Source organism: Rhea pennata, unplaced genomic scaffold (assembly GCF_028389875.1).
Source record: "Rhea pennata isolate bPtePen1 unplaced genomic scaffold, bPtePen1.pri scaffold_165, whole genome shotgun sequence".
Classification (NCBI taxonomy): domain Eukaryota; kingdom Metazoa; phylum Chordata; class Aves; order Rheiformes; family Rheidae; genus Rhea; species Rhea pennata.
Window position 1 is genome coordinate 2,288 of NW_026907636.1, and position 15,905 is coordinate 18,192.

The 15,905-nt window shown below is 75.6% G+C and overlaps 2 protein-coding genes across 2 annotated transcripts; one reads left to right on the top strand and one right to left on the bottom strand.

Moving 5' to 3' along the window:
* The first annotated feature begins 322 nt into the window (after positions 1-322).
* LOC134154225 (serine protease 33-like) lies at positions 323-15,899 on the top strand. The gene is made up of 11 exons (XM_062600942.1): positions 323-678; positions 1,672-1,716; positions 2,675-2,843; positions 3,846-4,123; positions 5,183-5,349; positions 6,571-6,787; positions 7,448-7,598; positions 8,737-8,969; positions 12,143-12,267; positions 13,459-13,541; positions 15,848-15,899. Exons 1-11 carry the CDS (start codon positions 639-641, stop codon positions 15,897-15,899), a joined length of 1,560 nt encoding a protein of 519 aa, XP_062456926.1. The 5' UTR covers positions 323-638.
* Positions 9,808-11,702, bottom strand: LOC134154222 (basic proline-rich protein-like; the record flags this gene model as incomplete). The annotated part of the gene is made up of 2 exons (XM_062600939.1): positions 10,603-11,702; positions 9,808-10,534 (listed from the first exon to the last, which is right to left on the bottom strand). Coding segments are annotated over exons 1-2 (1,827 nt in total), but the record flags the coding sequence as incomplete, so codon positions are not given.
* Positions 15,900-15,905: the final 6 nt, after the last annotated feature.

Consider the following 15,905-nt stretch of genomic DNA (forward strand, 5'->3'; position numbering starts at 1 on the left):
ACCGCCCCCACGAGAGCAGCACCACAGCCTCTAGGCCACGCCCCCTCCCCGGCCACGCCCCTCCCTCGTGTCCACGCCCCCTTGCTCATAGGCCACGCCCCCTCCCTCCCAGGCTCCGCCTCCTCCCCCCCTGCCCTTTGCTGCGGGGGGGCTCGGACGCCTGGGACCCTTCGGGGTGGGGGGGGGGTGGAGGTGGGGGGGGGTGCCAACCCGGACGCCTGGGCCCTTCCCTGGCGTGGGGGGGGGGGGGAGTAACAGTTCCCCCCCCGGGTCTGCCCCTCCCCCCCCCTCCTTCCCAGGGGGGGCCCAGGCGTCCGGGCACCCACCCCCTCCCCCCACGCGGGCCCAGCTGGGGGAGGGCCCAGGCGTCCGGGTCACTCCAGGTGGGGGGGGGGGCAACTATATCCCGGCCCCCCTTCCCCCCCCCACCAAGGGGCCCAGGCGTCCGGGCCCCAGATTCCCCCCTTCCCCCTCCCCCCACCAAGGGGCCCAGGCGTCCGGGCGGGGCAGCTCCTCCCCCCCGTTCCCCCCCCCCCGGGGGCAACTGCGGGGGGGGGGTAAAAGCCGGAGCCGCCGGACGGACGGACGGACGCGGACGGACAGACGGACGCGGACGGACACGGACAGACAGACGGACGATGCGCCGCAGCGTCGCCCTCCTGCTCCTGCTGCTGGCCCGTGAGCACCGCGGGGGGGCCCAGGCGTCCGGGCGTCGCCCAGGGGGCCCAGGCGTCCGGGCAGCTCCCGGGGGAGGGGGGGGGCAGGAGTCCGGGTGGTTCCCCAGGGGGCCCAGGCGTCCGGGAGGCTCCTGAGGGACCCAGGTGTCCGGGTGCTTCCCCAGAGGGGCCCAGGCGTCCGGGCGGCTCTCTGGGGGCCCAGGCGTCCGGGTGCTTCCCCAGAGGGGCCCAGGCGTCCGGGCGGCTCTCTGGGGGCCCAGGCGTCCGGGTGCTTCCCCAGAGGGGCCCAGGCGTCCGGGCGGCTCTCTGGGGGCCCAGGTGTCCGGGTGCTTCCCCAGAGGGGCCCAGGCATCCGGGCGGCTCTCTGGGGGCCCAGGCGTCCGGGTGCTTCCCCAGAGGGGCCCAGGCGTCCGGGCGGCTCTCTGGGGGCCCAGGCGTCCGGGTGCTTCCCCAGAGGGGCCCAGGCGTCCGGGCGGCTCTCTGGGGGCCCAGGCGTCCGGGTGCTTCCCCAAAGGGGCCCAGGCGTCCGGGTGCTTCCCCAGAGGGGCCCAGGCATCCGGGTGGCTCTCTGGGGGCCCAGGCATCCGGGTGCTTCCCCGAGGGGCCCAGAAGTCCGGGTGCTTCCCCAGAGGGGCCCAGGCGTCCGGGCGGCTCTCTGGGGGCCCAGGCATCCGGGTGCTTCCTCAGAGGGGCCCAGGCGTCCGGGTGCTTCCCCAGAGGGGCCCAGGAGTCCGGGTGCTTCCCCAGAGGGGCCCAGGCGTCCGGCCGCATCTCCGCGGGGCCCAGGCATCCGGGCGGCTCCCACCTGACCGGTCGTACTGGAAACGCCGACGATGCTGAGACGTTTCCCCTCCCTCCCCCCCCCGCCCGGACGCCTGGGCCCCTCTGGATGCTGCCGGGGCGGAGCTCGGGGGCAGGAAGAGGATTTGGGGGGGGGGGGACACGCCCGGACGCCTGGGCCCCCCCGGCTCTGACCCCCGTTTCCGCCCCACAGACGCTGATCCGGGGGGGGCCGGAGCCACCCGGGAGCCGGCGGCAGGTGAGATTTATGCAAATGAGCCAGCGCATATTCATGAGGGCCGCCCCACCCTCCCATTGGCTGCTCCCCCTCCCGGCCCTGCCCACAGCCCCGCCCACAGCCCAGGCGTCCCTCGGGGGGCCCAGGCGTCCGGGCACCCCCCCCCCAGGGGCCCAGGTATCCGGGCACCTCCCCCCCCCCCACACCCGACATGGGCCCAGGCGTCCGAGCACACCCCCTCCCCCGCCCTGCTCGGGGGCCCAGGCATCCGGGCACCCGCAACCCTCATGGGGCCCAGGCGTCCGGGCACCCACATCCGTCATGGGGCCCAGGCATCCGGGCACCTCCACTCACCCAGGGGGCCCAGGCGTCCGGGCACCCGCACCCCCCACACACCCCCAGGGGCCCAGGCGTCCGGGCACCTCCCCCCGCCCCGGGGGCCCAGGCATCTGGGCACCCACATCCCTCATGGGGCCCAGGCGTCCGAGCACCCGCACCCCACCCCCACCCCCCAGGGGCCCAGGCGTCCGGGCCCCCACTTCCCCCCCCCCCGGGCGCTGATGAAACGTTTCCTGCCCGGTGGCGCAAGACCCTGAGGTGGGGCAGGGTGGGGGGGGGAGGGAAAGGGCCCAGGCGTCCGGGCATCCCCCCACACCCCGAGCTGTGGGCCCAGGCGTCCGGGCGCCCTGCCCTTGCCGACCCATGGGCCCAGGCGTCCGGGCGCCCCCCTCCCCCCCAGCCAAGCCACGGGCCCAGGCGTCCAGGTCCCTCCCCCCCTCGGCCATGGGCCCAGGCGTCCGAGTCCCCCCAAAGCCATGGGCCCAGGCGTCCGGGTGTCGCCCCCCCCCAGTTGACCCATGGGCCCAGGTGTCCAGCTCCCCCCCCCCCCCCCGCCCCAAGCCATGGGCCCAGGCGTCCGGGCGCCCCCCTCCTCCCCCCCAGCCGAGCCGTGGGCCCAGGCGTCCGGCGCCCCCCGCAGGGCCGGCCTGCGGGCTGCAGCGGGAGCGGGGCCGCGTGGTGGGGGGCTCGGCCGCCCGCCCCGGCGAGTGGCCCTGGCAGGTGAGTCTGCAGCACCGCGGCGCCCACGTCTGCGGCGGCACCTTGCTCGCCCCGCGCTGGGTCCTCTCCGCCGCCCACTGCTTCCGCGGGTGAGTCCGAGGGCACCTAGGCCCTCCCTTGGGGCACCTGGACCCTCCCTTGGGGCACCTAGACCTACCTTGGGGCACCTGGACCCTCCCTTGGGGCACCTGGACCTACCTTGGGGCACCTGGACCCACCTTGGGGCACCTAGACCCCACCTTGGGGCACCTAAACTTCATTTTGGGGCATCTAGACCCTCCCTTGGGGCACCTAGATCCTCCCTTGGGGCACCTGGACCTACCTTGGGGCACCTAGACCCTCCCTTGGGGCACCTGGACCCACCTTGGGGCACCTAAACTCCACTTTGGGGCACCTGGATCATCCCTTGGGGCACCTGGATCGTCCCTTGGGGCATCTAGATCCACCTTGGGGCACCTAGAACCCTGTAGGGGCACCCACCACCTCTCGGGGCACCTAGAACCCTGTAGGAGCACCCAACATTCCCTGGGGCACCTAGAACTCCATAGGGCACCTGCCACCCCTTGGGGCACCTAGAACCCCCTTGGGGCACCGACCACCCCTTGGGACACCTGGAACTCCATTGGGCCACCCCCATCCCCTTGGGGCACCTAGAACCCCCTTGAGGCACCTAGAACCCCATTAGGGCACCCAATGCTCCTTGGTGCACCCAACTTGTTTTGGGGCACCTAGAACTCCATTGGGGCACCCACCACCCCTTGGGGCACCTAGAACCCCTTGGGGCACCTAGAAACCCCTTGGGACACCCGCCACCCCTTGGGGCAGCTAGAACCCTCTTAGGGCACCCACCACTCCAAGGGGCACCTAGAACCCTGTAGGGGCACCCAAGACCCCTTGGGGCACCTAGAACCCCTGGGGGCAACTAGAAGCCCTTGGGGCAGCTAGACCCCGGTTAGGGCACCCCTCCACCCCATGGGCCACCTAGAACCCTGTAGGGGCACCCAAGACCCCTTGGGGCACCTAGAACCCCCTTGTGCCCCCCTCCGAACCTCTCGGGGCGCCCCGACCCCCTCCCCCGCTCCCCCCCGCAGGGCCAACGGGAGCCGGGCGACGCCGTCGGAGTGGGTGGCGGTGCTGGGCCGGCTGCGGCTGCGGGAGGCCGGCGGGCAGGAGCGGCCCGTGGAGGCCCTGGTGGTCCACGAGGGCTACCGGGGGGTGGAGGGGGGCCACGACCTGGCGCTGGTGCGCCTGGCCGCCCCCGCCGCCGTGGGGCCCGCCGTGGGGCCCGTCTGCCTGCCCCGGCCCCGCCACCCCTTCGCCTTCGGCACCACGTGCTGGGTCACCGGATGGGGCTACGTCGCGGAGAACGGTGGGTCCCGGACGCCTGGGCCCTGCCGGGGGGGGGTGGGGAGGGGTGGGGAGGGGGCGGTCCTCCTGCATCCCCATGGAGACCCCACCCGCGGAGGTGTGTCCCTGTGGGGCAGCTTCTGGGCTCCCGGGTTCTCCTGGAGGTGGGTCTCCATGGGGCAGCTCCTGGGCACCCAGGTCCCCATGGAGGTGGGTCTCCATGGGGGGGGCGCCTCATGGAGATGGGTGCTTGTGGGGTGGGGCCCTCTCACCTGGGTCCTCCATGGAGCTAGGTCCCACGGGGTGGTTCCTGGCCACCCAGGTCCCCATGGAGGTGGGTCCCAATGGAGGTGGCTCCAGGACCTGTGGGTCCCCATGGAGGTGGGTCCCATGGAGGAGGCTCCAGGTCCTGTGGGTCTCCATGGAGGTGGGTCCCATGGAGGAGGCTCCAGGACCTGTGGGTCCCCATGGAGGTGGGTCCCATGGAGGAGGCTCCAGGACCTGTGGGTCCCCATGGAGGTGGGTCCCCATGGAGGTGGCTCCAGGTCCTGTGGGTCCCCATGGAGGCGGGTCCCATGGAGGTGGCTCCAGGTCCTGTGGGTCCCCATGGAGGTGGGTCCCCATGGAGGAGGCTCCAGGACCTGTGAGTCCCCATGGAGGTGGGTCCCCATGGAGGAGGCTCCAGGACCTGTGGGTCCCCATGGAGGTGGGTCCCATGGAGGTGGCTCCAGGTCCTGTGGGTCCCCATGGAAGTGGGTCTCCATGGGGTGGTTCCTGGCCACCCAAGTCCCCATGGAGGTGGGTCCCCATGGAGGTGGCTCCAGGACCTGTGGGTCCCCATGGAGGTGGGTCCCCATGGAGGAGGCTCCAGGACCTGTGGGTCCCCATGGAGGTGGGTCCCAATGGAGGAGGCTCCAGGACCTGTGGGTCTCCATGGAAGTGGGTCTCCATGGGGCGGTTCCTGGCCACCCAAGTCCCCATGGAGGAGGCTCCAGGACCTGTGGGTCCCCACGGGGGTACCACCCCGGGGGGGGGGGGCGCGGCCGCCACGGGGGTGACGCCCGGACGCCTGGGCCCGCAGTGTCGCTGCCGGAGGGGGCCCCGCTGCAGAAGGCCCCCGTGGACCTGCTGAGCCCGGACACCTGCAACTGCCTCTACGGGACGCTGCGGCGGCGGGAGCTGGCGCGGCCGGCCAGGGCCACCATGGTGTGCGGCGGGGCGCCGGGGGGCGGCCGCGGCGCCTGCCAGGTGCGGGGCGCCGGGGGGCATGGGGGGCATGGGGGGACATGGGGACGTGGAGGCCTGGAGGGTCCCGGCGGGTCACGGTGGGGCGTGGGGGAGATGGGGACGTGGGACGTGGAGGGTCGTGGTGGGTCACGAAAGCTCGGGGTGGGTCATGATGGGTCATGGAGGGTCACGAAGGGTCTTGAAAGGTCATGGCGGGTCATGGAAGGTCGTGATGGGTCATGGAGGATCATGGCGGGTCGTGGTGGGACCTGGGGGAGATGGGGACATGGGACGTGGAGGGTCATGGTGGGTCATGGAGGATCATGATGGGTCATGAAGGATCATGGTGGGTCGTGGTGGGACCTGGGGGAGATGGGGACATGGGACGTGGAGGGTCATGGTGGGTCATGGAGGATCATGATGGGTCATGAAGGATCATGGTGGGTTGTGGTGGGACCTGGGGGAGATGGGGACATGGGACGTGGAGGGTCATGGTGGGTCATGGAGGGTCGTGGAGGCTCAGCGGGTCACGGAGGGTTCTGGTGGGTCTTGGCGGATCACAGTGGGTCACGGTGGGTCACGGTGGGTCATGGAAGCTCTTGGAGGCTCGTGGTGGATCATGGAGGGTTTTGGTGGGTCACGGTCGGTCATGGTGGGTCATGGAAGCTCTTGGTGGGTTCTGGTGGCTCTCGGTGGATCACGGAGGGTTCTGGTGGGTCTTGGTGGGTCATGGAAGCTCGTGGTGGGTCACGGAGGGTTCTGGTGGGTCTTGGTGGATCACGGAGGGTTCTGGTGGGTCTTGGTGGGTCATGGAAGCTCATGGTGGGTCACGGAGGGTTCTGGTGGGTCTTGGTGGGTCATGGAAGCTCATGGTGGGTCACGGAGGGTTCTGGTGGGTCTTGGTGGATCACGGAGGGTTCTGGTGGGTCATGGTGGGTCATGGAAGCTCGTGGTGGGTTCTGGTTGGTCTCGGTGGGTCACGGAGGGTTCTGGTGGGTCATGGAGGGTCGCGGAAGCTCGTGGTGGGTTCTGGTGGGTCTCGGTGGGTCACGGAGGGTTCTGGTTGGTCATGGAGGGTCGTGGAAGCTCGTGGTGGGTCCTGGTGGGTCTCGGAGGGTCACGGAGGGTTCTGGTGGGTCATGGAGGGTCGTGGAAGCTCGTGGTGGGTCCTGGTGGGTCTCGGAGGGTTTTGGCGGGTCGCGGAGGCGCGGGGCGGGCCCTGAGGCGTGCGCCGTGGGGCAGGCGGACTCGGGGGGCCCCATCGTGTGCGCCCAGGGCGGGCGCTGGGTGCAGGCCGGGGTGCTGAGCTTCGCCGTGGGCTGCGGCCGCCCCGGGGCGCCGGTGCTGGCCACGGCGCCGGGCGCCCACGCGGCCTGGCTGCGCCGCCACGTGCCCCACGCCGCCTGGGCCCCCCGGCCGCCGCCGCCGCCCCCCGGCCTCGAGGACGGCAAGTGCCTCGGTGCGTGTCTGTGCCCCCCCCTCTCCCCCCCACACCCCACGGCGCGGTCAGAGGGGCCCAGGCGTCCGGGAGGGGCCAGGTGTCCGGGAGGGACATAGGAGGCCAAGGGGGCCCAGGAGTCCGGGGGGGGCCAGGCATCTGGGAGGGGCCCAGGCGTCCGGGAGGGGCCCAGGCTGCTGGGAGGGGCCCAGGAGCCCGGGGGGGGCCCAGGTGTCCAGGAGGGACCCAAGAGGCCGAAGGGGCCCAGGCGTCCGGGGGGGGCCCAGGAATCTGGGGGGGGGACAGGTGTCCGGGGAGGGCCCAGGCACTCAGGGAGGGGCCCAGGTGTCCGGGAAAGGGGCCCAGGCGTCCGGGGGGGACCCAGGAGTCTGGGAGGGGCCCAGGAGTCCGGGAGGGGACCCAGGCGTCCGGGAGGGGCCCAGGTGTCCGGGGGGGACCCAGGAGTCTGGGAGGGGCCCAGGCGTCCGGGAGGGGGCCCAGGCGTCCAGGCAGGGCCCAGGCGTCCGGGAGGGGGCCCAGGCGTCCGGGAGGGGCCCAGGAGTCCGGGAGGGACCCAGGAGTCCAGGCAGGGCCCAGGCGTCCGGGAGGGGGCCCAGGTGTCCGGGGAGGGGCCCCGGCGTCCGGGGGGCCCCGGCGTCCGGGCGCTGACGGCCGTCGCAGGCTGCGGGATGCAGGGGGGGCCCCGGCTGCGGCCCGGCCCGGCCCGGCCCTGGCCCTGGTACGTGAGTCTGCGCTTCGGGGGCCGCCACGTCTGCGGGGGGGCCCTGGTGGCCGAGGGGCTGGTGCTCAGCGCCGCCCACTGCTTCATCGGGTGAGCCGGGGCCCAGGCGTCCGGGGGGGCCCAGGTGTCCGGGGGGGGGGGCCCAGGCATCCGGGGAGGCCCAGGCGTCCGGGAGGGGCCCAGGCGTCCGGGTGGGTCCCATGCGTCCGGGGTGGGTCCCATGCGTCCGGGAGGGGCCCAGGAGTCCGGGAGGGGCCCAGGCGTCCAGGTGGGTCCCATGTGTCCGGGCAGGGCCCATGCGTCTGGGAGGGGCCCAGGTGTCCGGGTGGGTCCCATGTGTCCGGGGCAGGGCCCAGGCGTCCGGGTGGGTCCCATGCGTCCGGAGCGGGTCCCAGGCGTCCGGGAGGGGCCCAGGCGTCCGGGCGGGGCCCATGTGTCCGGGGCGGGTCCCAGGCGTCCGGGAGGGGCCCAGGCGTCCGGGCGGGTCCCAGGCGTCCGGGGCGGGTCCCAGGCGTCCGGGAGGGGCCCAGGCGTCCGGGCGGGTCCCAGGCGTCCGGGCGGGGCCCAGGCGTCCGGGAGGGGCCCAGGAGTCTGGGCGGGTCCCATGTGTCCGGGGCGGGTCCCAGGCGTCCGGGGCGGGTCCCAGGCGTCCGGGCGGGGCCCAGGCGTCCGGGAGGGGCCCAGGCGTCCGGGAGGGGCCCATGTGTCCGGGGCGGGTCCCAGGCGTCCGGGCGGGGCCCAGGCGTCCGGGAGGGGCCCAGGCGTCCGGGAGGGGCCCATGTGTCCGGGGCGGGTCCCAGGCGTCCGGGGAGGGGCCCAGGCGTCCGGGCGGGTCCCAGGCGTCCGGGAGGGGCCCAGGCGTCCAGGCGGGTCCCAGGCGTCCGGGGCGGGTCCCAGGCGTCCGGGCGGGGCCCAGGCGTCCAGGGCGGGTCCCAGGCGTCCGGGAGGGGCCCAGGCGTCCGGGCGGGTCCCAGGCGTCCGGGGCGGGTCCCAGGCGTCCGGGCGGGTCCCAGGCGTCCGGGAGGGGCCCAGGCGTCCGGGGCGGGTCCCAGGCGTCCGGGCGGGGCCCAGGCGTCCGGGGCGGGTCCCAGGCGTCCGGGCGGGGCCCAGGCGTCCGGGCGGGTCCCAGGCGTCCGGGCGGGGCCCAGGCGTCCGGGGCGGGTCCCAGGCGTCCGGGAGGGGCCCAGGCGTCCGGGGCGGGCGCCCTGACGGCGGGCCGGCGCGGCAGGCGGCAGACGCCCGAGTCCTGGAGCGCGGTGGGGGCCGGGGGCGCCCGGGCGGGCGGCGTCCGCCTCGACCTCCACGGCGCCTACGTGGGGCCGGGCCGCGGCCCCGACCTGGCGCTGCTGCGGCTGGCGCCGGAGCTGCCGCTGGCGCCGGCGCTGCGGCCCCTCTGCCTGCCCTACGCCCAGCACCGCTTCGCCCCCGGCGCCCGCTGCTGGGCCCCCTTCGCCCGCCACGGTGCGCGCGCCCGGCCCCGGCCCCGGTGGCCCCGTCCCGGGTGGCCCCGTCCCTGGTGTCCCGTCCCTGGTGGCCCCGTCCCTGGTGGCTCCATCCCTGGTGGCCCCGTCCCTGGTGGCTCCATCCCTGGTGTTCCCGTCCCTGGTGTCCCCATCCCTGGTGGCTCCATCCCTGGTGTCCCCATCCCTGGTGGCCCCATCCCTGGTGGCCCCGTCCCTGGTGTCCCCATCCCTGGTGGCTCCATCCCTGGTGGCCCCGTCCCTGGTGTCCCCATCCCTGGGGGCTCCATCCCTGGTGGCCCCGTCCCTGGTGGCTCCATCCCTGGTGTTCCCGTCCCTGGTGTCCCCATCCCTGGTGGCTCCGTCCCTGGTGTTCCCGTCCCTGGTGTCCCCATCCCTGGTGGCTCCGTCCCTGGTGGCCCCGTCCCTGGTGGCCCCATCCCTGGTGGCTCCATCCCTGGTGGCCCCGTCCCTGGTGGCTCCGTCCCTGGTGGCCCCGTCCCTGGTGGCCCCATCCCTGGTGGCTCCATCCCTGGTGTCCCCATCCCTGGTGGCCCCATCCCTGGTGGCCCCGTCCCTGGTGTCCCCATCCCTGGTGGCTCCATCCCTGGTGGCCCCGTCCCTGGTGTCCCCATCCCTGGGGGCTCCATCCCTGGTGGCCCCGTCCCTGGTGGCTCCATCCCTGGTGGCCCCGTCCCTGGTGGCTCCATCCCTGGTGTTCCCGTCCCTGGTGTCCCCATCCCTGGTGGCTCCGTCCCTGGTGTTCCCGTCCCTGGTGTCCCCATCCCTGGTGGCTCCGTCCCTGGTGGCCCCGTCCCTGGTGTCCCCATCCCTGGTGGCTCCATCCCTGGTGGCCCCGTCCCTGGTGGCCCCATCCCTGGTGGCTCCATCCCTGGTGGCCCCATCCCTGGTGGCTCCATCCCTGGTGGCCCCGTCCCTGGTGGCCCCATCCCTGGTGGCTCCGTCCCTGGTGGCCCCGTCCCTGGTGGCTCCATCCCTGGTGTTCCCGTCCCTGGTGGCCCCGTCCCTGGTGGCTCCATCCCCGGTGGCTCCGTCCCTGGTGGCCCTGTCCCTGGTGTCCCCGTCCCTGGTGGCCCCATCCCTGGTGGCTCCATCCCTGGTGGCCCCATCCCTGGTGGCCCCGTCCCTGGTGGCCCCATCCCGGGTGGCCCCGTCCCTGGTGGCCCCGTCCCTGGTGGCTCCATCCCTGGTGGCTCCATCCCCGGTGGCTCCGTCCCTGGTGGCCCATCCCCGGTGTCCCCGTCCCCGGTGGCTCCGTCCCTGGTGGCCCCGTCCCTGGTGTCCCCGTCCCTGGTGGCCCCGTCCCTGGTGGCTCCATCCCCGGTGGCCCCGTCCCCGGTGGCCCCGTCCCTGGTGGCTCCATCCCTGGTGGCCCCATCCCTGGTGTCCCCGTCCCTGGTGGCTCCATCCCTGGTGTCCCCGTCCCTGGTGGCCCCATCCCTGGTGGCTCCATCCCTGGTGGCCCCGTCCCTGGTGTCCCCGTCCCTGGTGGCTCCATCCCTGGTGTCCCCATCCCTGGTGTCCCCGTCCCTGGTGTCCCCGTCCCTGGTGGCCCCGGCCCTGGTAGCTCCATCCCCGGTGGCCCCGTCCCTGGTGGCCCCGTCCCTGCTGGCCCCGTCCCTGGTGGCTCCATCCCCGGTGGCCCCATCCCTGGTGTCCCCGTCCCTGGTGGCTCCATCCCCGGTGGCCCCGTCCCTGGTGTCCCCGTCCCTGGTGGCCCCGTCCCTGGTGGCTCCGTCCCTGGTGTCCCCGTCCCTGGTGGCTCCATCCCTGGTGGCTCCGTCCCTGGTGGCCCCATCCCTGGTGGCCCCGTCCCTGGTGGCTCCATCCCCGGTGGCCCCGTCCCTGGTGGCCCCGTCCCTGCTGGCCCCGTCCCTGGTGGCTCCATCCCTGGTGGCCCCATCCCTGGTGTCCCCGTCCCTGGTGGCTCCATCCCTGGTGGCTCCGTCCCTGGTGGCCCCATCCCTGGTGGCCCCGTCCCTGGTGGCTCCATCCCTGGTGGCTCCGTCCCTGGTGTCCCCGTCCCTGGTGGCCCCGTCCCTGGTGGCTCCATCCCCGGTGGCCCCGTCCCCGGTGGCCCCATCCCCGGTGTCCCCGTCCCTGCTGGCCCCGTCCCTGGTGGCTCCATCCCTGGTGGCCCCATCCCTGGTGTCCCCGTCCCTGGTGGCTCCGTCCCTGGTGGCTCCATCCCTGGTGGCTCCATCCCTGGTGGCCCCGTCCCTGGTGGCTCCATCCCCGGTGGCCCCGTCCCCGGTGGCCCCGTCCCTGGTGGCTCCATCCCCGGTGGCCCCGTCCCTGGTGGCTCCATCCCTGGTGGCCCCATCCCTGGTGTCCCCGTCCCTGGTGGCTCCATCCCTGGTGGCCCCGTCCCTGGTGGCTCCATCCCCGGTGGCCCCGTCCCCGGTGGCCCCGTCCCTGGTGGCTCCATCCCCGGTGGCCCCGTCCCTGGTGTCCCCGTCCCCGGTGGCCCCGTCCCCGGTGGCCCCGTCCCTGGTGGCTCCATCCCTGGTGGCCCCGTCCCTGGTGGCTCCATCCCCGGTGGCCCCGTCCCCGGTGGCCCCGTCCCTGGTGTCCCCATCCCTGGTGTCCCCGTCCCTGGTGGCTCCATCCCCGGTGGCCCCGTCCCCGGTGGCCCCGTCCCTGGTGGCTCCATCCCCGGTGGCCCCGTCCCTGGTGGCCCCATCCCTGGTGGCCCCGTCCCTGGTGGCCCCATCCCGGGTGGCCCCGTCCCTGGTGGCCCCGTCCCTGCTGGCCCCGTCCCTGGTGGCTCCATCCCTGGTGGCCCCGTCCCTGGTGGCCCCATCCCTGGTGTCCCCGTCCCTGGTTGGCTCCATCCCTGGTGTCCCCATCCCTGGTGTCCCCATCCCTGGTGGCCCCGTCCCTGGTGGCTCCGTCCCTGGAGGCTCCATCCCTGGTGTCCCCATCCCTGGTGGCCCCATCCCTGGTGTCCCCGTCCCTGGTGGCCCCGTCCCTGGTGGCTCCATCCCTGGTGTCCCCATCCCTGGTATCCCCATCCCTGGTAGCTCCATCCCTGGTGGCTCCATCCCTGGTGGCCCCGTCCCCAGTGTCCCCAGCCGTCCCCACCCCCTGGTTGTCCCCATCCCACCGTGTCCCCCCCCCACGCCAGCCCCACGGCCCCCTGCCGCCCCCCAGGCTCGTCCGTCCCGGGGGACCTGGTCAACGTGGAGGTGACGCTGGAGGGTCCCTGCGGCGGCGGCGGCGGCTCCCGTCGCGACACCCTCTGCGTCACCCTCCCCGAGAACGTCACCGTGGGGCCGGTCAGTGGGGCAGGGCGGCCGGGGGCCCCCGCGTCCCCTCCCCCCCCCCCCCCGCCGGGGTCCCTCTGGTGTCCCGAGGGTCGTTTGGGGGCTCCTTCGGGGCGGTTGGGGGGCACCTTGGCGGGCGCCTGGTGGGGCCTTGGGGCGCCCTGGGGCGGCCTTGGGGGGCCCGGGGGGTCCCCTGGGGCGCTTGGGGGGCTCCTCTGGGGCGGTCTGGGCCCCCCGGGGACACTCTGGGGGGCTCCGGGGGAGGTTGTGGGGGCTCCTGGGGGGCAGTTGAGGGTCCCCGGGTGACCCGATCCCCGGGTGGCCCCACCCCTGGTGACCTCATCCTGGTGACCCCATCTGTGGTGGCTTCATCCCTCATCCTGGTGACCCCATCTGTGGTGGCTTCATCCTTGGTGACCCCGCCCCCGGTGACCCCACCCCCAGTGACCCCATCCGTGGTGACCCCACCCTGCTGTCCCCATCCTTGGTGTCCCCATCTGTGGTGGCTTCATCCTTGGTGGCCCCACCCCTGGTGACCTCATCTTGCTGTCCCCATCCTTGGTGTCTCCATCCTTGGTGACGCCACCCTTGGTGACCCCACCCCCGGTGACCCCATCCGTGGTGACCCCGCCCCTGGTGACCCCATCCTGGTGACTCCACCCCTGGTGTCCTCATCTGTGGTGGCTTCATCCTTGGTGGCCCCGCCCCTGGTGACCTCATCCTGCTGTCCCCATCCTTGGTGTCCCCATCCCTGGTGTCTCCATCCCTGGTGTCTCCATCCTTGGTGACCCCACCCCCAGTGACCCCACCCCCGGTGACCCCATCCTTGGTGACCCCGCCCCTCGTGACCCCATCGTTGGTGTCTCCATCCCTGGTGTCTCCATCCTTGGTGACCCCACCCCCAGTGACCCCATCCGTGGTGACCCCGCCCCTGGTGACCCCATCGTTGGTGTCTCCATCCCTGGTGTCTCCATCCTTGGTGACCCCGCCCCCGGTGACCCCGCCCCCGGTGACCTCATCCTGGTGACCCCATCTGTGGTGGCTTCATCCTTGGTGACCCCACCCCTGCTGTCTCCATCCTTGGTGGCCCCGCCCCCTGGTGGCCCCGCCCCGTGGTGGCCCCACCCCCCTGGTGACCCCACCCCCCGGTGGCCCCGCCCCCGCTGACCCCCCCGCTGACCCCGTCCCCCCCCCCCCCCCCAGGTGGACCCGGGGGGCGCCGCTGGCCTGCGCCGAGGGCGACACCTGGTTCCTGGCGGGGACGGCGGCCGGGGGGGCGGGGCCTGGCGAGGGGGCGGGGCCCGGGGGGCGGGGCCGGAGCCCGGGGGGCGGGGCCTTCACGGCCGCCCCGCCCCACGCCCGCTGGGTGGCCCACGGCGCCCGCGACGCCTTCTTCGCCGAGCCGCCGCCGCCGCCCCACGGCGCCGCCGACGACGCCGACCCCCACGCCTTCGACGCCGCCCTCGACGGCCGCCCCACGGCGGGGCCGCGCCGCCCCACGGAGGGGACGGGCCGACCCACGGAGGGGACCGGGCGCCCCACGGAGGGGCCACGACGCCCCCACGGCGGGGCCGGGCCGACCCACGGAGGGGACCGGGCGCCCCACGGAGGGGACCGGGCGCCCCATGGAGGGGCCGCGCCGACCCACGGAGGGGACCGGGCGCCCCACGGAGGGGCCACGACGCCCCACGGAGGGGCCGGGCCGACCCACGGAGGGGACCGGGCACCCCACGGAGGGGCCACGACGCCCCACGGCGGGGCCGCGCCGCCCCACGGAGGGGACGGGCCGCCCCACGGAGGGGCCGGGCCGACCCACGGAGGGGACCGGGCGCCCCACGGAGGGGCCACGACGCCCCACGGCGGGGCCGGGCCGACCCACGGAGGGGACTGGGCGCCCCACGGAGGGGCCACGACACCCCACGGAGGGGACGGGCCGACCCACGGAGGGGACCGGGCACCCCACGGAGGGGCCACGACGCCCCACGGAGGGGCCGGGCCGCCCCACGGAGGGACCGGGCGCCCCACGGAGGGGCCACGACGCCCCACGGAGGGGACGGGCCGACCCACGGAGGGGACCGGGCGCCCCCACGGCGGGGCCACGACACCCCACGGAGGGGACGGGCCGCCCCACGGAGGGGACCGGGCGCCCCACGGCGGGGCCGCGCCGCCCCACGGAGGGGCCGGGCCGACCCACGGAGGGGACCGGGCACCCCACGGAGGGGCCACGACGCCCCACGGAGGGGCCGGGCCGCCCCACGGAGGGGACCGGGCGCCCCACGGAGGGGCCACGACGCCCCACGGAGGGGACGGGCCGACCCACGGAGGGGACGGGCCGACCCACGGAGGGGCCACGACGCCCCACGGCGGGGCTGCGCCGCCCCACGGAGGGGACGGGCCGACCCACGGAGGGGGTGGGCCGCCCCACGGAGGGGCCGCACCGCCCCACGGGGGACCTGGGCCGCCCCACGGAGGGTCCTGGGAGCCCCACAGGGGACCTGGGCCGCCCCACGGAGGGTCCTGGGGGCCCCACGGGGGGCCCAGGCGTCCTGGCAGAGGGCCTGGGCGTCCCCACCGAGGGCTCCGGTGACGCCTGACCCCGCTCCGGAGCGGGGCGGACCCCAATGTGGGGGGCGGACCCCGATCCAGGGGGCGGGTCCTGATCCGGGGGGCGGAGCCCAATCCGGGGGGGGGCGGGGACTCGGGAGCATCCGGATGCAGCTGGAAATAAAGCAGTGACGGTTCGGCAGAGGGTCCCGGCCCCATAGCGGCGCCCACGGGGGGTCCCCGGCCCCCACCGGGGGGTCCCGGCCCCATAGCGGCGCCCACGGGGGTCCCCACGCCCCCACCGGGGGGGGTCCCGGCCCCATAGCGGCGCCCACGGGGGTCCCCGGCCCCCACCGGGGGGGTCCCGGCCCCATAGCGGCGCCCACGGGGGTCCCCACGCCCCCCACCGGGGGGTCCCGGCCCCATAGCGGCGCCCACGGGGGTCCCCCCGCCCCCACCGGGGGGGTCCCGGCCCCATAGCGGCGCCCACGGGGGTCCCCGGCCCCCCACCGGGGGGTCCCGGCCCCATAGCGGCGCCCACGGGGGTCCCCACGCCCCCACCGGGGGGGTCCCGGCCCCATAGCGGCGCCCACGGGGGTCCCCGGCCCCCACCGGGGGGGTCCCGGCCCCATAGCGGCGCCCACGGGGGTCCCCACGCCCCCACCGGGGGGGGTCCCGGCCCCATAGCGGCGCCCACGGGGGTCCCCACGCCCCCACCGGGGGGGTCCCGGCCCCATAGCGGCGCCCACGGGGGTCCCCGGCCCCCACCGGGGGGGTCCCGGCCCCATAGCGGCGCCCACGGGGGTCCCCACGCCCCCACCGGGGGGTCCCGGCCCCATAGCGGCGCCCACGGGGGTCCCCGGCCCCCACCGGGGGGGTCCCGGCCCCATAGCGGCGCCCACGGGGGTCCCCGGCCCCACCGGGGGGGGGCCCGGCCCCATAGCGGCGCCCACGGGGGTCCCCACGTCCCCACCGGGGGGGTCCCGGCCCCATAGCGGCGCCCACGGGGGTCCCCACGCCCCCCACCGGGGGGGTCCCGGCCCCATAGCGGCGCCCACGGGGGTCCCCACGTCCCCACCGAGGGGGTCCCGGCCCCATAGCGGCGC